Below are 20,533 nucleotides of genomic sequence, written 5' to 3'. Positions count from 1 at the left end.
TAATGCAAAGTTGTAAAGTTGTTTTTTGGCCACTTTAAAGAACGGCCTTGATACTTTTTTTTTCCAACAAGGCCATGAATTATCAGACTCGCCTAAGAAAAGCCTGCAAGAGTCAATGGATTTCAACATGGCCATGCTAATGATAGCTCTCCGGAAGTGTGTTGGTCAAAGCTAACTCTGGTCAGGCCAAAGCCAAATCTCTGGTGTTAAATTTGGTACCTCCGAACATAAAATTTCTCTGTACTCAGATGTGTATTGATATACTTAATGAACCCGGCTAATGCAATCCATCCACTTTTCCAGTGTCTAAAAGAATAGAGTATAGCCTCATGATACAAAATAAATTTTACACAAAGTGAGGTTCTTCCCTTGAATACACAGGACTTGGACATCAGAACATTTACTGAACCACTGAAGGTATGTCTGTTGATAGGATGTATCTTTCATTCATGTAATCTGGCTCAGCCAGTGACACCTAGGAACAGGCTGGGAGACAACCAGGAACAGATTGGTGACTACTGGAGAAAAAGTTGACAGCCCAGAAAGATGGCAACCAGGGCAGGAAGGGGTAGCATCCCAATGTGCATTTTCCGTGAGGAAGAACCCAAAAGAAGCTACAGATCGACCTACTGAGACATACCCCCAGGGGAACCGGGGGGGGGGTTGAGTTCCCCAACAGGATGGATTCAACGTTGACGACATCGGCAAGTGGCTTAACGATGACGTCAACCATAAGATGCATTAGCCGGAAAGTCTGCAAGAACAAGCGTGGCCTAAAAATCCATGAATGAAATGCTTGGTGCAGGAGAGTGCAACACAGTGCACAGGATCCATTCCTGGTGAGATGACGGAGGAGCCCAGCTAGGAGACACCCCACAGAGCTCCAGAACCTCCAAGTGCTAAGCTCTCCAGCTCCCAGCGAATTAGTTCAGCAGCATCGCATCAAGTGGCCTCTCGCAAGCCAGCACAGAGTGTGGCACCAATTTGATGAGGCTGCTTGGCATCACGGGGGCTGCAAAAAGGAAAGGTTTTAAATAAATGTTAGAAAGTACCATGACAAGTAGATCAAAGACAATTATTTGAAATTCTTGGAGAAAATGAAGACAGACACTCATAGATAGATTGACTTGCCACTGTCTCTAACTGGTAGAGTGAACAAAATTAAAATGAATGTATTACCAAAACTTACTTATCTATCTCAATGAATTCCCTTGAATGTCCCCTAGAGCTTTTTAAAAGAGTTTAACAAAACTACCACCTCATTTTTATGGGGAAATCAGATCCTTGGAATAAAACTCTGTACCGTCCAGGCATCTTACACTTCAGGGCGTTTACATCTTCCCAACTTCAGGTGCTACTACTTAGCATCACAGTTTTGCCTGGTCAGAACCGTTGAAGATTTATATAGTGGCAATATATTGTCTAATTTTCAACAATTATCTTACAAATTTAATTTACCAAGACAAGGTCTCTTTTAATTCCTTGAAATCAGAAACTTGGTTTAAGAGAACTCCACAAGTTTTTCATTTGTTCCTAATGAATCCTCCCTTGAAGATTATTTGTTTTTTCTTTTTTTTCCCAGTTATTGTACTTTTTCTCTTTGTATAAAACGAAATTGTTTACTGTTTGGTGCTCTGTCAATCTTTTTTTTTTTTTTTAAAGTGCAATGCAGATGAAGTATTTATTTCTTTTTTCTTTTCATTATGTCTAATTAATCTAATTTTACTTTTTGCACATTTTCATATTCATTAACACAAATTTACAAAAAACAAACAAACAAACAAACAAACAACAACAACAAAAAAAACAACTCCTTGTATTCATTAAGGAAATGGAACAATATTTATCAACATTTTTTATTGGCAAATAAGAAGGCAAAACGGTTAATGTGTGCAATAGTTTTCATGTCTTTGTCTCAGTTTGATGTAATTTTTTCTAATCCATTTATTTTCTGTTGGAAACTTTTTTTACAATGTATTTTTCTTGTTAGAGGCTACTTGGAGTTAGAGGCCTGATATTTATTCTGTTTGTAAGCAATATTGGTGTCGGTGTTTCTGTGTTTCTGTTTCTGTGTTTCTGTGAAATAAAGATTTGCCAAAAAAACTGTGCTTTCTCTCTCTGCGGATGTTTACAATCGTAACTTCCGCCGTGAATCCAAAGGTAAAGTTGCATCTAGGCAGTTAGGAAGAGCAGGACTAAAGCGGAAATTGTGCAAAACAAAACAGAAAATTACCAAATTTCCCCCCTCGGGGATCAATAAAGATGATTATGAAAAAAAAAAAAAAAAAAAAAAAAAACATACGGCAATGTCTCATCAAAATTCCTTATCATAAAATCCGATAGCATAAGAAAAGTATTTTTTCCAAGTTTTTTTTCGTAAATTTGGAATTATCATCTCAAAATTTTTAAATGTTTTTCTCATAAATTTGTGTGTGTTTTGTTATATTTACGACTTAAACTAAGAAATTCGTTTTTTTTCTCCACATTTTTTTCATATTCGTTTTTTTCCCCATATTTTTCTCGAACTATGAAACATGTACACTGTTGTACAATTGTGAATGTGAAGCAGGGTGTTTGCAGGGTGTTGCGTAAAAAATAATAACAGAATACGTCTTCTGACAAACTTCAATTTTTGCCATTGCTGTGTAAAACAGCTGGACTGTCAAGATGGTGACAGATTCGGCTTTTATTCTGAAAGTCTCACAGGAAGCGTCATGTCTGATTCTGGTGAACTTGACACTTAAACATCAGATTTGATTAATTTTTGCATGGCGGGAAGAGGACACGCTCAAGTAGTGTGAACCTCTGCTTCGTTTAAAGTTAGAAAATAGTCTTAATGTTGTTAAGATTCAGCTTATTAGTAGTTTAAACACTTCATTTCTCCAATGATTTAAAGTAGAAACGTTAGTAAATTTAACTCTCGGTAGCTAGCTGGTCAGCTCTCCTCAGTCTCGTATGCTAGGTACGTTTTGTTTAGTAAAGCTATGTAACTGTAGGCTGATACAGACAGAGAAATTCAAATCGAGTCGGGTAAAGTTAGTTCAGCTTTTACTGAGTTGGCAATAGTGTAGTAAGTTGGTCATTAAGTCACCGTTAGCTAGAATAAAGCATGTTAATGAAGACATTGTAGGTTGTGAGCTAATTACTGACAGGCTACAGCTTGCTAACAGTCAGCACCTGCCTTGCTAACGCCACTTTGGACATTTCTTTGTGCGCTTTGCCTAATTTTCCAATCAATTAACTGTGACATTGTTGTGGAAACCGGGGACAATTCTCCGGACCAGGGAGCCATGGCTGCACCCTCAGTGGAGTACACCATTGGAGGGGTGAAGATCCATTTCCCCTGCAAAGCTTACCCATCCCAGCTGGCCATGATGAATTCAGTGAGCACTCACTCACTCACTCACTCACTCACTCACTCACTCACTCACTCACTCACTCACACACACACACACACACACACACACACACACACACACACACACACACACACACACACACACACACACCCCTCTCTAATTACCTCCATGCTGTATCTTGTGGTGCTTTGTTGTGCCTCGCCACGACAAAAATGGGAAGAAATGTTAATATAAGAAAATGGTGGAGTTAGGAAGGAAGTAAATCAGTGCTCACTGTGGTGCAGTTGAGTAAAACTCCAATCCAGGAAATTTCAGCAATTTCAGCAAAACTCCAACCTGACAGTGGAAGTTCATTCACATTTTGGTCTGTGTTCTGACACCTTAATCTGATTTTAAAACAAACAAACAAAAAAAAACCCAAAACAAAAAAACATCCAAAAGACATCAAAATGACATTATGACATAAAGTTATTGGATGCAGTTTTTAGCTTTTCTGCTGATCTCTCTCTGCTTCCTTCCTTCTCCTCATGTCAATACACATAAAAAAAATTGTTGGAAAATGATGTCAAAGGAATTCTAAAATCATGTCCCTATGAACATAGCTATCATGAAAATCTAAGTAACAAATTGGCAAATTGCTCACCCAGATGTAGCCTAGGTGGATTGTGAAAAAAATGGAGGAGTGTTGTCCAAGTAGCACAGAGAAAAATGACAGAAACATGTCTGTAAAGGGGCATGTTTGATAATAAATGTCTGATAATAATGTAATCAAAACCACCAGCTTAGCCTAAACCACTAGTTTAGGTGTGGCTATTAATGACACCGATAATGGCACTGCTGCTGTTAATCAGTGCCTTCTTCGGGACAGTTGCATGCTAGTATTTTGTGCCTTGTGTGCAGATTATGCGAGGACTGAACTACGGGAAGCACTGTCTGCTAGAGAGTCCTACGGGGAGTGGGAAAAGCTTGGCCCTGCTCTGCTCAGCTCTGGCCTGGCAGCAGGCTCAGCATGGTAGGTCTGCTTTTATTGTCACGTCAGGAAAACTCTGCTCTGAAATGATTTACTCATCAACAGAAGCAATTTGCAGTGATATGACACCAATATTAACATGACACCAGTGAGCCCATGGAAAGGCCTTCAGTTTGAAATGTCATAATAAAATCTCTGAACAAAATTTTCATTATGTCTTTGCATAAAAATGTGTACATAATATCTACACTCAGTAGCCAATTTATTAGGTCCACCTGCACAATCTAATCCAATCCAACTGTTGTGCCATAAAGTTTCCTTTTCTGATGCCTATAATGCTCAGGTTTTCTTTTTGTCACAGTAATAGAGGTGTTCATTCACTTCTATGTTTGGCATTGAGCTCATAGTTAGTGCTGTTGTTGTACTGTACTGCATTTTATTGAGAGCTGTTTCTAATATTCTGTCCCCCTCATTGCATATAAATAGGGAGGACAAAAAAATTAGAAACACCTCTCAATATAATGTAGTCCAGTACAAGACCTCTGCAAACTACAACCTCAATAACAAACATAGAATTAAAGTGACTCATTCTCCACAATGTCAACACAAACTGAACATTATAAACTTTGTTAAAAGGTGGAATTTATGGTAGAGCTGCTGACCTGATAAAGGCACTGAGTGTATATACAAAACAAAACGAAAATGCACTACTCTGGCCTATGAAGATGTAATGTTTTGGTTAATAAGCCTTAACTGGAAAATCTAAAAAACATGTCATAACTTCAACCTTTAAATATAAATAAATAATGAGGAGGAAAAAAATACAGGAGAAAAGAAACAAGTCAAAAAAAGCATTGTTTTCATTTCATGAGGGTTTTCTTGTACATAGGGTTTTAGATAAATCTGTTCTTTCCATAAATAAAAAATCTTGACAGTAGTGAAATTTTTCTATTTTAAATATTTTTGAAAGCAACAAAGGGAACTTAATTGGAGTGAAGCATCATTGTCTTTTACACAGGAAGTGTAACTTGGCTGTTAACACTTTTGTGTGAGTGTTTTTTGTTTTTATGAAGATTTTTTTACTCACATTGTTTGGGAGAGGTGTATATAAACTGAAAAGTAATGTCTTACATAATGTGATGGTTTTGTGTTTCATTGTGTGATTACAGCTAAAGTTCAACAAGGAGGAAGCGCTAAGGAAGGCAAAACCCCCTCAGAGGATAAAAACGCTGCCGAATGTAAGACGTCAAATGCAGGCACCCCCTGTCAGTGTAGCTGCCACTGCAAAGCCAGCAGTGCCTCAGCTACTGCCAGAGCTGATGTTGTGGACCTCACGGTGTCGCCTGGCAAAGAGCAGACGCCGCCTGCACCAGCCCAACCTGGTGAATATCACTCTACTCTGTCAGCAGCTGAAATATGCTAAGGCCAGACAAAAAAAAAAAAAAATTCTGGGTTCCGGTTCCTGACAGAGTGTCCCATTTAACCCCCGAGTCAGGTTATTTTATTGGCTTCTGTGTAAAAATAAAATTAAAAAAAAAAGGCACTATGCGACCGAGTGTGACCTTGTTGGCATTGGTCAAAAGTTAAGCAGGGCTTTTATTTTGATCTATGTTGCGCTCGCCTTATTTGTGATGTTCTCGCGTAACTTTGGAAAATAACGTCATGGAATCACGCACCAGTGACAGCACTGGCTGGAAAGAATGGACTTCCGCACGGTGTGTGTGATTTGTCCTCACAAACCACCAGCGAAAATAATCAGACTACAAGAGAAAACCATTGCAGATATAGTAAAAGAGGTGAAACAGTGCCATTGTAGGTTTGCAAGTGCAGCAGCTGCTTGCTTACCCCACCACGGAGCTTGGCTGTATGGCGGTGGGCGTGATGGGTGTATTCGACTTCAGGTACCTAACACTGCGATGCGAGCCAGAGACACCTCCCTCTGCTAGTAATAACGCTGCTCTGTCCGTTAAAAAGGTGGTAACTTATGCAAATATTGAATTAATTATATTTAAAAAGCAACCCATGCATTGCTTCCGAAAATAAAAAAAAGAATAAAATAAAATCCCTACCTACCCATCCTTCCCATGAATAAATAAAATAAAATAAATCTCCCCGACCCATCCATAAAATGCTAAATAAAATTAAAAATAAAATAAAATAAATTCCCTACCTATTCATGCCCTTAAATGACAAGGAACCGGAACCCAAAGTATTTTTTTGTTTGGCCTAATATTACAGAATCTGTATGCATTCACATTTTTCAAACAGTTGCCTTTCAATGGTGTTTTGACCCACCCATGTGAGGAGTTGCCATTATTGAGGGTAAATTTATAACACACTTATAAGAAGGACCTAGCCTAATCATCACATACAGAATCATACTAGTGAAGTATATCTGGCTGAACTGGTAAATAAATTGATCATTGCTTTTCTGTAAATATTGATACAATTTTAAAAGTATCAGTATTTGCACTTCATTGTATGCATTTGTATGCACTTCATTTTATTTTTAGCGTTTCATGCTTGCTCTGTTTCAGCCACCTCACCAGAGGAGTTTAAGCCCAAGAGGCAGTCGTTAGCCTCTCGTCTGTCTGAAAAGTTGAATTCTTCCCTCAACTCTGACGTTGAGAAAGAAGATGACTTTCAAGCAGAAAAGAAACGTATCCGCACTGCGGCTGTTGAGAATAAGGTAGCTATTTTTATTTTTTTTAATTTAGTCTTTAACTGTTAAGTTGTACATAAATTAAAAGAGAATAATTTTTTTTTGTCTCATGGCACAAAAGTGAGTATGAAATAACCCACTTTAAAAATAATTTTAAAAAATCAGCCATATGATGCAGTTTTTGCAGCCGTCTGAAGATGTGACCAGTATGATAGGAATAATTTATGCAGTAATAACTCTGAAGTTCATCACTGTTTGTTCAGCAACTGTAAACTAATTAAGTGTAAAACCTTGATTTTTTTTTTTTTTTTTTTAATCAGCACAAGCCAAAGCAGAACTTTTTTAGAGCAGCCATTTTGACATGAAACATCAGGGGAAGCACAGGTGTTACTGATGACATTAATTAAGGTTGTGTTCCATTTAGGTGTAACAGAGCCACGGCCCTGGTGTTTTGCATGCTGACTCACAGGAACGGCTCTGTTACACCTTAATGGAATGGAACCTTAATTCATGTAATTAGTAACAGCTGTGGTTACTAATCACTATTTTATGGTAAAATGGCTTCTGTGAAATAAGGGTATTGCAATAGTTGATTGTGAGTCATAGATAAATAATTCTCTGACAGTGTTGTTAATTACATCAAAGATTGAGGTTACAACGGCTGCAAAACATTTGTAAATGCAACTGGAAACACTAACAATGCATTCTCATTTAATGTCCAAACTTTGTGAAAATCAAATACCAGTATGTTACCTTAAAATAATGAATTTTTTGCAATATGTTGTTGTGAGGATGTGAAAATGATGTGTCACTCCATTAAGGAGTAATGTTTGTATTTTAGGCAGGTGTGTACTGTTGTATCTTTTGTTCTATGTCTTTAATGCCTTTCAGTGTCCTACGTCTTTTAAATTGTGAAGCCATAGGCAAATTTCCACTTGTTGGACAATAAAGATTTGTATTCATTTATATTTGATATTTGATTTTTGATATTTGACATTTGACGTTTTTATCGAGGAGGTTTTTCAGTGGTCAGCAATTTCAATTTAGCTTTCTGGCAAGTACTGTGACATTCACAGAAATATTGATTAATGTGCCCTGTGTCAACTCAGTGAAGTAAAGTAACTTGTTTTTTTCTCAGGGCTGCAAAAGGCGATGTTTAGATAAGGGAGTTGTGTTTATTGACGATGAGCCAGAGGTGGAGCAGCAGCTGTCGCGGCCTGGACCGATTGGGACTGTGGAGCCAAGCAGCCAGGCAGCCAACGAGCACTCGTCATCCTGTGTGAGTACATAACAGGCATGGGAACTGAGTCACACAAGTATATGGATTTAATAGCAATATCAGGCTGATTTGGCCTTTCAATAAAAATCTGATATCTCCCCGACAGTGTCATACACCTAAGTAATTTTGATTGATTATACATTTCTTGCAGAATTGGGAACTGGGTATTTATGGCAAGCTCTCACACTGATTTTAATGTGACAGTTTGATCAGAATCAACACAAGTGTGAATGAACATGTTTTAATATTAGCTGTGGTAGTAGTTGTTGTAGAAGTGAAACGCAGAGTGCTTTGAATTTTTGCCATGAAAATTGTCAAATTGAAATATATTGAATATTCATCGAAGGTATTGGTATCAGTATTGGCCTTCAGAAAACCATACATGTCAAACATTAGTTTCTGTGGTCTTTGGTCTCAGCAGGCTACATACAGCACTGCACAATTTGGGCCACTTTTTCTGTTGTTACAATATGAGGCAATATTGTTCACATTCACCTACACCACTAGGTGGCAGTATACTCCACTCCATTGATTGTGGTCTTGCCTAAAGGAGGAATGAACTGTAAATGTGTCAGAGCTTTAAATGTAACTGATAAAGTGCCCAACAAAGGCAAATAACTGATCTGTTAAGGCAAGTCTGTTTTACAGAGTTTTAACAAACATTTTTTTGTTTGTTTGTTTTTAGACGATTTTAGGGGAAAACTGTCTAAAACTGATATTAAAAGCAGGAGATTAGAGTTGATGTTGTGTGGTGTGTGTGTGTGTGTGTGAGACTGAGTGAGTGAGTGAGTGAGTGAAGGTCTGTTTGTACCCACACCAGTGTGAGAACAGAATTACTTAAGTTGAATTGAGCCGTTTTCCTGCCCATGCCATCATTATTCATTAGCCGAGCGTCAAGTCAAGTGATCTACCAGTTGATTTAATCAAGGTCTTTTTCAAGACGCTGAATTTAGCTTCTCTCCCCATCATTTGGCAAGCTGTAATAATGCAACATGAATACATTAATAAACATTTTTTACTCAGGAACTATGACTCTGAGTCACTTTGCAGGAACTGTATAAAACATAAACATAGCTTGCAAACATAAACATAGCTTGCATCCTCTCTGCTGTTAATACTGGTGATTGAAAAGTGATGGGAGTTTCTTGGAGAGTTAACTTGTAAAAGGGAACAAATGAAATTAAGTTCATTTTTATATTGGCAATCTGAATTCTGTCATTTGTTTGGAAATGTATGTTTCATTTTATGGAGCGAGGGCAGTCCGCTCTCCTTTAATGTGCCATATATATGCATGATTATTTATCTGTGTATTAATGTATTGTAGTTGACATCCTAAACTAGTGGTAAGCTAGTATTCAGTAAAATGATCATGAGATTGTGATCTGTTAGGTTTACATTCTGTAACGGACTAAGCCAGCTGGATGACCCATGGCAGATGTGTTTAAATTAACATAGTGTAATGCCAAAATGAAATGCATTGAATTTGCAGCCAACTTTAAAATTGAATTGGTCAGGTGCTGATTATCTGCTACCCCGATCATATATGTCAAATGTAGCATTTTTCATTACTATCGGAGTGTTTTGGCAGGTCTTGGGTTTTTACAAGAAGAGGCACAGCATTTTGTGTGAACTCATTGCTACAGTCAAAAGCAGCCAAACCAAGTGCATTAGGTGTCACCATGCTGTGGAAGGTATCAAGATGCTGTGGTGGTGAATAATCCATGTTACTCTGTTCTCTCCAGGTCCCACAGACCAACAGGTTACCCATAATCATTATACAAGCTCAGAGTCAAAGCATACTCTTACATTGCTCACCAATGTCGGTAAACTCCCACAACTGCATCTAATACTGCCACAGGTGTGTGTCTTGGATTTTGAAGCCGTGGATGGTGGGAGGTGGAAAAAGAGGAGGAGGGAAAGTGAAGTCGAAAAAGCGCGTCCGTCTCTGGTTTCCCTGCAGCTACATGACCCTGGCTCTTTTGTCCCACGAGTGCTGACTGACGGCCTGAATGGGGCCCTTTGAAGCAAGCTCCAGTTTTAATTAAGAGGGTTTGCCTCGCTTGGGCCGCTGATCTGTGAAAGCCACGGGGATAAATATTGAATGGGGTTCACCCGCTGGTTACTGCGCCCGAGGGATAAACAGGTGCTTCGGAGGGCAGATATTCGCCAGGGCCCCTACCTACCTACACAGTGTGGTCATGCAGGGAGGAGGAGGTGTTCGGTGTCATGTCTTCTGAGGTATTGGCTATTGGAGCCCACCCTTATTGGAATGCATTCCAAGCCTTCGAAAGCTGTGGAATGAGGAGCAAATTGGCGTCCAGCGAGAGGCGCCAGTGATACAGAGCCGGCCCACAGCCTGCGGCCCCTCAACGCCCTCTGACTGGCCCCCTGGAGTGTGAGATTTCCATCTCTCAGGTGTTGGCAGTGGAGTATAGCAACAGCAGCAGAGAAGCCTGGGTATCATTACCTGTGAATACTCTGAGGTATTCAGTAACACCACTACACCTCTGTTCCACTAATATCATCTGTGTGAATGGCCACTGAAGTTGTTGATACATCAATTGTTATCCCTGCACACACTATAAAATACTGTGTTGGTAAGATACTGTAATTCTCTCACTTATTGTTTGACAGACAAAGCAGGGCTTTCTCACTGGCAGTGTCACCCAAGGAGCAACACCAGTGGAATTGTCCTGCACTAACAGAGGCAGTATGTTCTCACTTCTCGCAGAGCTGGTGCCCTGTTTGCCCCTTCCGCCAGTTATCTACATTCCTTTCCAGGGGGTGTCTGCTCTGGGCTGTGGGGCCAGGCTTGAAACCTTGTTGTCCTGGCATCTCGGTAGGCAGGCGTGTAAAAAGATACCCTTGTGTCAGCTGTTTCCTGCTGCTGCCTCTGACAAGGGCCTCTATTCATCTCCAAGCCCTCCTACCCTGGCCCAACCTACCCCGCCTCCCCCTACCTGCCGATGAATAAGTAATTATTGGCCATCTTGGGGCAGGATATTTGGATGGCTCTATTTAATGTGGCAGCAGCAGGTAAGGTGATCAGGCCCAGGGCCCAGGCTGCGGAGCGTAACTGTTCCAGAGGAGAAAGGTAACCTGAACTGGTGTTGGGGCCCCGCAGCACCTCTGTTTATTTTTCACATCGGCTCAGGGCTCCTTATCCCTCTTAACTCTGAGAGACAGTTCTCTAAGGGCTTGCTTTGGCCTCCACTCCATCACACATTGTAATATTTGATGGGCAAACATGCTTGGAGAATCTGAGCTGCCGGGTAACTTTAGCTCCCCATCGTTCGTCACAGCACTGGCTTCACGTCCCCAGCATAAGTTGTGATGCATGACATGACATAGCATTCATTTTTATGTGTAATCATACTGAGCAGTGTTAGAGGATTTTTGGATAATAATGAAGTAGTCTGCGAGGTAGTAGGCCAAATGAATAAAATGAAGTACCACTCAGTGGACAAGGTGCATAATGATCTTAACTAGCTTGTTTAACGCCATTAGCTGTCCCACAGTTCTAAGTGTCAGAATCTCAACATAGACCAGTGTTTCTCATCATCATCATTATCATCATCATCATCAGTTCTCAGGTCTGGTCCTTGGGACCCAGAGCACCGCTGGGTGCTGCCAACCACATAGTCAGTTGCATTCACTGTGTGTCCCATGTTTAATTTAGTCCCTATTAGACAGCTTGATTGAAAACCAGCAGTAGTCAAGGTGGAACCTGGAACCACTGTCATAGACTTGGCTTTTCAGACTTTTTCATGTTGTGTTGAATTTCAACAAGCCACAGACCCTGATTTGAAGTGATTTTTTTCCCCTAGGGAACCTGACCCTAGGTATAGAAAAATAGTTTGACTTATATTCTGTATTACACACTTAAACTCAAATAGATTTAAAGTTGTGAGATTGAACACATTAAAATAAGCATTCATACTTATGTTGGAACAATTTCTAGTGAATTAAATCACAAGGGAATTGAACTACTACTCATTTTGCTGAGCAACCTCAAAGCTCCTCAAGGACCTATAGGGGTGCCCGGACCCCACTTTGAAAACCGGTGTCATAGAACATGGTGGTCCTCAAGGCCCAACTTTCACCCAGAGGTAGAAACCATATGTCCGTGGTATTATCTGTGATATTACTATTCAAATCATTGATCATCTCAATTGACAATGAATGGGAGGCTGACTCTTGTGGTTCATGGGTTGTTTGTTACTTGCTTAAATCAGTATTATTTTGTTTCATAACTATTTCATAACTTCATCAACTATTGTAGAACATTAGCGTGACATTAGAGATCAAGTAGCACAAAAACCTATTTTCATTCGTAGCAAAGTGAGATGGTAGGGGTATGATTAAAAAATTCAATGGAATTTCATTAATACTTTCCCTTAAGGCTTGTACTTCTCTCTACACTCTGGCCCAGTGTTAGTTTGTATGGCAGTACATTCTTGTGCGTGGTCAAGTGAGAGTTCACCTCTCAGGCAATTACACTGGAATTAGGGTTATGGATTGGGCTCAAAAACATGATGCCAAAGTTTCATTAATTTTGCTGTCAAATGAAAATTCTTTCGAACTTAGTTTTGCTGTTCAACTACAGAGACTCTAATTATATTATGGCTGGGCAAGAGTTGCAAAGTACGGGAGTTAAGAAGCCAGTGATTTGGTGATGCATGAGAGCTATTGAATGGTCGGAAAGTATGCCACTTAAAAGAGCTCATCACATGAGCAGGATCAGTTTCATAAGCGTTGCCGGCTACACTTCACCTGTGAGCGGGAAAGAATGAATCCACCACATGTCACTGGACAGCCAATTATGAAGCAGCTAGATTTTTTCAGCCCCAACAATGGTAGCCTATCATCTTTCAGGCACAGAAAAGGTCATCTGACACAGAGTGACAGGAGTCCTTATGTATAGATACAAATTCTTTATGCCTCTCCATGTGTTTTCCAACAGAGTATACAAGACAGTTTGTCAGAAGACCTATTCAGGCAGTGGATAATACTGATGACTTGATCTTTTTTGGTACCACAATACACTGATAGGCTAAAAGTTGTGTAAAATCTATAATACTAGTCTGGAGTCAGTGACTTACATCAAGTTAAGTTAATTTAACCAAGATTTTGTGGTTTGTTTTTGTCTGGGACTGAAATGTAATGGTGCATACCCAAATCCTTCACTCCTGTGACTGATATAATGAGATGTTTGGACTGATTAACAAGCTGATTCTCAGTGTTTGTTTCTTGGCTCTATCCATACAGTCCCCAGGACCCTGCTCCCTGTGCCCGTGTGCCTTGGTCAAAGAGAGTGTGAAGGCAAAGGACAATGATGACAAAAAGAAGATCCCTAAGATTTTCTTTGGCACGCGCACACATAAACAGATTACCCAGATCACCCATGAGATGAAGCGCACTCTTTACTCCAGTGTGCCAATGACCATCTTGTCCAGCAGAGACCATACCTGTGTCAACCCAGATGTGGCTCCTCACGCCAATCGCCATGAACGCTGCAAGGAGCTGCTTGAGGCCAAAGATGTGAGCATTGACACTGACGTATATTTTAGCTGGAGTAATGATGGTTTCATGATACAGGAGATTCTGTGCTATGTGACATATTGTAAGATAACCAACTATGATATATCACCATATACTGTATGTAACTGAAGAAGTACTTGGCACAAGTGTATTGATAACACCTTACAAGAGAAAGTATAGTGATTACATTTTTTTAAAGATTTCAGTTGGTGTTCTGCTGATTCTTGCCATTTACTAAGGGGGGATCAAAATATCCTTTCAGAGTCACTTGGGAGAATAGTTTGGATAAAGGTCAATTTATGTATGTCAGAATGCTGTCATAGCTACATTGTAGGTTTGTGTGGCTCCTGCATTGCCTGCAGAAACTACTGCCGTAACTTACATGCGGTGTTTCAGCGACTGGCTCCGTGTGTGCACAGACTCTCTAACACAAAACTTTAAATTCTCACATTGCTGGTGGCCACTTTTGCGAAGCTACAGCAACACACAGTGCAATTTGACCTTAAGTCATAGTCTCTTGCTCAGGCTTAGTATTTTTTAATGATGCATGATGCTGCTACAAGCTTTTTGACAATTTGCTTTCAAAGCCTTGAAAAGCATTTTGTTGTTTTTTGAGCCAATATTTAATATCTTTATTTTGGATTAAAAACATCCCACATAAACAAAATCCAAGAAATTATAGAGTTTCCTCTGAACATTACTCCACTGACTGGCAGTTTAGTACTGTAAATTTAGCAGCCACCATGGCCACCTTTTGTCCCACTGAAAGGTCATTAACTTGGGCCAGCTCAACCTTTAGTTCGGCCTCTAGTTGTTGTACTCTTTTACCACACAATGGGCTATTCTAGATCTGAATTAGACTCGTTTGAACTGAGATTGACCCCAGTTCAGCGGTGAACAACTCTCAACACAAAAAATTTACCAACCATCTTGGTGATTTTTGTATTTGTACCTGCCAGGTCCATTTCTCTTTCTTTCTCACCCATGCACATACCAACTTGGGACCCCAGGGAATATGATGATGAATATCCCATGAAACTCACCCTTATGGGATTCTGTAAAGACACCCTTGATTCAGAGTTTTCCAATGACCCTGTATCACAAACCCACAGTTAACTGCATATGCCAGACAAAACTCCTCCTTGTAGCCTCAGAGCACCAATTATGCTGCTACAATATCGACAATTGGTCCAGCAGGCTCCTTTTGACACAGATAATGTCAAGAGCTATTAACTGAGCTTTATTTAGGGACATAAGTCTCTTAGTGGCCTTGAAGCCCCCATACTGTCCAAAGGTTCAGACGCCTTCTGTAATGACGACAATTACACTGTCAGCAGAGGTGTCTGCCTCCTATTGCAACTATGTCACTTGAAGTATTGTCATATGAAAGAGCTGGCCTTGTCATAACCCCATACTAGAAACTGGGTATCACTGACGTTCTGAGGCTTTGTGACTTCAGGGCCTGTCTGCAGTCAGCGTCAGGTTACCATGTTGTACAGACATACAAAGATTCACACAGAGAAGCACACAGGCTTTAACTAATGGTGTTTTCACTCATCCTGAAGTCAAAACGGTCACCCTCAGTTTGACCAGGGGTGTAAGCTGTCTTTCTCTTCATAAAAGTGGCTGTGAGGCGGTTAATCCTCCCAACTCCCCTTTCACGGAACAGAAAGGGTCCAGTGTCAGCAAAGTGTCTGAGCTTAGCCATCTTAATGTGTCACTGTAAGAAAGGCGCTGTAAAGGCACGCCCTTTTTTATAGAGATGATTGGATTTGGGGGTTATGGAGTCCAGTGGTGTATATGTGCGACAGTGTCACCTCAAGCTGTTGCATTCACAAGGGATATAGGGTGGGACAGAATGGCGACTAAAGCAGGCACCTCTGCTGACAGGGTAATTGGGGCTTAGTACATGAGATGTTTCTCCTTCACACATCCAGTGCATTCATTGCATGAGTGTCACGACATGGAAACCACTACAGTATCATGAACACCTGATCTAACACCGCGACTGCTGGAAACTAGAAATGAGAAAAGAAATTAAACTGTCCAGTTGTATTTGGAACAACTACATTAAAATGCACTTTACCTATATAAAGTTTAAATTCTGCACTGCTTTTTGCTGTAAAAATCACTATCTCAGTTTGAAAGTTTATTTTCATATTATACTGAAATAAATGGAACTCAATGTCTAGATAAAAGGTTGGAAAATTATATTGGAGTTCTAAAATACTGCTGCTCCATTCGGGAAAAGATTAAAAGAAACGTTAAGTAAAGACTTTTTGTTGATATTAGACTAATCATGCAAAATCTATGGTCCTTTAACTGGCAAATATAGTGCTGATTTAAACTGGCACATGCTTTTAATCAAAGACAGACATCATATCATTGTATTGGCAAACACATACATTGGTTCAACTCTATATAGCACTTCCTTCTGTCATTTTTACCTTGGTCCCAGGGGAGGTCATGCCACTACTACCGTAAGGTCCACAAGATGCAAGACCAGAGCACACTACAGTGGGTCCATGGGCTCCACCAGGCCTGGGACATTGAGGATCTGGTTGGCCTGGGCAAACGCCTTCGCTCGTGCTCTTACTTCGCCGCCCGAGAACTCATGCAGGGTGCCAGTATTGTCTTCTGCCCTTACAACTACCTGCTGGACCCGCTCATCAGAGAGAATGTGAGTCAGTTTTGGGTGATACAGTGGGAAGAGATGGACAGTTTGAGGGCAATAATTAAGGGATTAAAACAGGCAGCGAAAGTTGAGTTGAGTTGCAGCTGAGTTGTCAGTAGGGCTGAGCAATCAAACAAAAAAATATCCAAATCTCAATATGGCCAGGCGCAATATTCAAATCACAGGAGCTGCAATTTATTGATAAGGGTAAAATGTGTGACAAAATGCTGTTGTAAATAAAGTATTATGATGGTACAGAAACACTCTGGCCTACAAATCATATTTCCCTAATATCTCCCGCAAAAATCACACCATCATTATTTTGGCAGTTTTTTAATGTGAAAACTGAAAATATGATGCAAAAATGACCATTCCTACTAAAATCATGAATCATATCACAATATTTGTAAAATTAACTGCAGTATTATGTATGTATGCATGTATGTATTTATAAGCTATATTGTGGCCCTAGTCGCCAATCTATTAGCATCTATCTATACTAGTCATGGTATGTGTAACAAAAAGACAGATAAAAAGATAGAAGTTGAGGGTTTGGACCCATTTTTTAAATATGCTCCAGGTAATTATGACATAATTATGAGTTATTTAGGTATTTCTGAAGTATTTCACTTCAATGGCCCAGATTCCTAAAGGTCAGAAGTAAAGTCATAGCTCCACAGTAAATCTCCAGTGAAGTAATCTGAGCTTGTTCATAGTCTTGGCTTGGTGATAATTAGTGCACTTATTTTCTAACATGGTTGACGGCTTGTAATTAGTGGGACATACTTAATCTGACTCACTTGTGAATAGGCAACTACAGAAGCAAAAGTGACTGGAAACGCAAATGTTAGTAAAGTTTATACTAGACCTTGACAAAGAAGCAGATCAAGTAGTTTGATGTGTATCTGTGCCTCTAATCTCTTCCCCAGATGGATATCAGTTTGGACGGCCAGATCCTGGTGCTGGACGAGGCCCACAATATAGAGGACTGTGCCAGGGAGAGTGCCAGCTACACCTTGGACCAAAACAGTCTGCTGATGGCCAGGGACGACCTTGACAGCATGGTCAACAGCAACATCAGACCCTCTCACCATGAGCCGCTCAGGGCCTTCTGCTATAGCATCTTCAAGTCAGTGACTTAGATATAAATGTATAGTATGTTTATTGCATGCATTAGGATAATGCATGTATAAGAGTTACACTGATACTGATTTTTTACCTAAAATCTTTCACTCCATGCAAAAATCAGTTTGATCAGTGGTTGTGAACTAGGCTATTGCTGTATGATGATGGTTAGGTCTAGGATTTGACCTAGTTTTGTTCCCCTGTTTTTTTTTTTTTTTTTTTTTTAAGAACAATACTGATACCTGTTGATTAATGTTTTCAGTACCCACTTTTGTGTGCGGATATTCAGTATTACCAAATTGGACCATTTTCATGATCTTGTTTTAGATCAAAATACTGGACAAAACAATATAACCAACTAGACTTTATAAAGTTTCTGAAGAAACTTTGATGTGCTTGCCTTGCGAGCGCCTGGACATGTGCTAAATCACCAGCCCTATGCTGTTTGTGGGCTGTGTAGTGTTGTGGCTCTTGCCCAGGCGGGGAGTTGAACCCTGGTCTCCTGCATGGCAGGCAGATACACTATCCACTGTACCACTGGGGCTTGTGTGGGCGGAGCCAGAAATGAGGCTCTATGAAGCACACAGCATGAGTGACAGTGCTGCTTCTGTGAAAAATCACCTAAAAGTAGTGGTCAAACAAATACTTTTTTTCTCAATGATAGTAAGTCCGAGCAGAAAATAAAATGTACCATGAGAAAGGCAAGGCTTTGGGCTTTCAAACTGTGTCAAAATTATTTTCGAACTCCAAAAAATGCCCACCCTAGAGCGAGTTGGAAAAGTGTGTGTTTCTGCTTCTCTCCCTAGACTTTGCATTCCAGATATAATGGGAGTCTATGGGGGAGAGAGCTGGCACTCCTGCCTCGTTAAGGTTCACAGTTTAAAAAGTTGAAGCTACTTTGCTTTTGTAGTTACATTTTTCAAACCAGAACTAGTTTTCCTACTACTTTCCAAAAAATTATGCATGTGCAGTGAAAATTGTGGCCAGGAGAGCAAGTTAAAGACAAGTTTTAGGCGAATTTTCAGGGCTGCTCCACTCTAGCCCTCAGGAATGCCACTCTAGCTCACGCAATACACACACATTCAAAAGTCAGAGGCGGCTCAAAAATAACTCCAAACTTAAACTGTGTTTTATGGCAAACTAAAGCAGACATGAAAAATTGAAGATGACACACATAAAGTTGAAGGTCTGCTGAGTCATTTAAGCTTTGAATGGAGTCTGTGCACCAAAGAATGAAGGAGCTGTGAGGCTTTGAAAATGCATGAGTGTCTGCCGATTTCCCATTCTTTTTCAATGAGGGCAAAATCGTCATTTAAATCATGAATTATGAGAAATCGCAAAGTCTGATCGGTTTGAAAATTGACACACCGATTCTTCTCCACAAGATGCACATTTTTCGTATTTGGTGCGTGGACGCAGGTCAAAAGCTCTGGGCCCTGGAGCCTTCTGAAGTTTTGGCCATTCATTTCCTATGGCCGAAATTTTCAGGAAAATTGGAATTTTGAGAATTCCGTGGGTCAGATTCCTTATAAAAGTAATAGCACACTTCTCCCAATGGGGCCGCACATTTTCCCAATTCATTGTGTGGGCCTAAAACCAAAGCTGTAGGAGGAGTAGCGCGCCGAAAAAGTGCAGAATAATAAAATACTATAACTAGAGGATTGTGCAGTTTCTGGGGAAACTGCGTGGGCAAGCTGGAAGCGTAACCGCGGCGCGCGGTTTCCGAGCAGAAAATAAAATGTATCATGAGAAAGGTAACGCTTTGGGCTTTCAAACGGTGTCAAAATTATTTTCCAACTCCCAAAAATGCCCGAGAAACGGCGAGTTGAAAACGTGTGTGTTTCTGCTTCTCTCCCGAGACTTTGCATTCCAGATATAATGGGAGTCTATGGGGGGGAGAGCTGGCACTCCTGCCTCGTTAAGGGTCACAGTTTAAAAAGTTGAAGCTACTTTGCTTTTGTATTTACATTTTTCAAAGCACAACTATTTTTCCTACAATTTGATGCCAAATTTATGCATGTGGAGTGAAAATTGTGGCCAGGAGAGCAAGTTAAAGACAAAAGTTTTAGGCGAATTTTCAGGGCTGCTCCACTCTAGCCGCTCAGGAATGCCAAGAATGCCACTCTAGCTCAACTCCATTAGTGTGTATTGCATCTGGAATTCCAACTTCAAACCGGAATTGCGGAAAAACGGAATGTCGGATCGGTCTGAAAATCGAAATCCTGCTTCTTCTCAATAAGACGCACGTTTTTCGTATTTGGTGCGTGGACGCAGGTCCAAAGCTCTGGGCCCTGGAGCCTTCCAAAGTTTTGGCCATTCATTTCCTATGGCCGAAATTTTCAGGAAAATGGGAATTTTGGGAATTCTGTAAGTCGGATTCCTTAGAAAAGTAATAGCACACTATTCCCATCCGGGCCGCACATTTTCCCAATTCATTGTGTGGGCCTAAAACGAAAGCCCTAGGAGGAGTTACGGTCCAAAAAACGTACGGAATAATAAATAAAGAAAGAAAACTAGAGGATTGTGCAGTTTCTGGGGAAACTGCGTGGGCAAGCTGGAAGCGTAACCGCGGCGCACGGTTTCCGAGCAGAAAATAAAACGTATCATGAGAAAGGCAAGGCTTTGGGCTTTCAAACTGTGTCAAAATTATTTTCCAACTCCAAAAAATGCCAGAGAAACGGCGAGTTGAAAACGTGTGTGTTCCTGCTTCTCTCCCAAGACTTTGCATTCCAGATATAATGGGAGTCTATGGGGGAGAGAGCTGGCACTCCTGCCTCGTTAAGGGTCACAGTTTAAAAAGTTGAAGATACTTTGCTTTTGTATTTGCATTTTTCAAAGCAGAACTAGTTTTCCTACTACTTTCCAAAAAATTATGCATGTGGAGTGAAAATTGTGGCCAGGAGAGCAAGTTAAAGACAAAAGT

At 40.3% G+C, this 20,533-nt stretch overlaps 1 protein-coding gene across 4 annotated transcripts in view; it reads left to right on the top strand.

Moving 5' to 3' along the window:
- Positions 1-2,740: 2,740 nt before the first annotated feature.
- Positions 2,741-20,533, top strand: part of brip1 (BRCA1 interacting helicase 1) — an 89,974-nt gene continuing 72,181 nt past the window's right edge. For 3 of the 4 annotated variants that reach the window (XM_030066969.1, XM_030066967.1, XM_030066970.1), the window contains exons 1-9: positions 2,741-2,962; positions 3,285-3,383; positions 4,260-4,371; positions 5,499-5,711; positions 6,867-7,018; positions 8,130-8,270; positions 13,539-13,811; positions 16,270-16,491; positions 17,415-17,614. In XM_030066969.1, the coding sequence (XP_029922829.1) occupies positions 3,291-3,383; positions 4,260-4,371; positions 5,499-5,711; positions 6,867-7,018; positions 8,130-8,270; positions 13,539-13,811; positions 16,270-16,491; positions 17,415-17,614 (1,406 nt within the window). In that variant the 5' untranslated portion in view covers positions 2,741-2,962; positions 3,285-3,290. The remainder of the gene's footprint in view (positions 2,963-3,284; positions 3,384-4,259; positions 4,372-5,498; positions 5,712-6,866; positions 7,019-8,129; positions 8,271-13,538; positions 13,812-16,269; positions 16,492-17,414; positions 17,615-20,533) is intronic. The other variant, XM_030066968.1, reaches the window with a different exon arrangement.

The sequence above is a fragment of the Myripristis murdjan genome, chromosome 13, assembly GCF_902150065.1.
Source record: "Myripristis murdjan chromosome 13, fMyrMur1.1, whole genome shotgun sequence".
NCBI lineage: Eukaryota > Metazoa > Chordata > Actinopteri > Holocentriformes > Holocentridae > Myripristis > Myripristis murdjan.
Note: the sequence above shows the minus strand (reverse complement) of the source record. Positions and strands in the feature narration are given on the sequence as shown.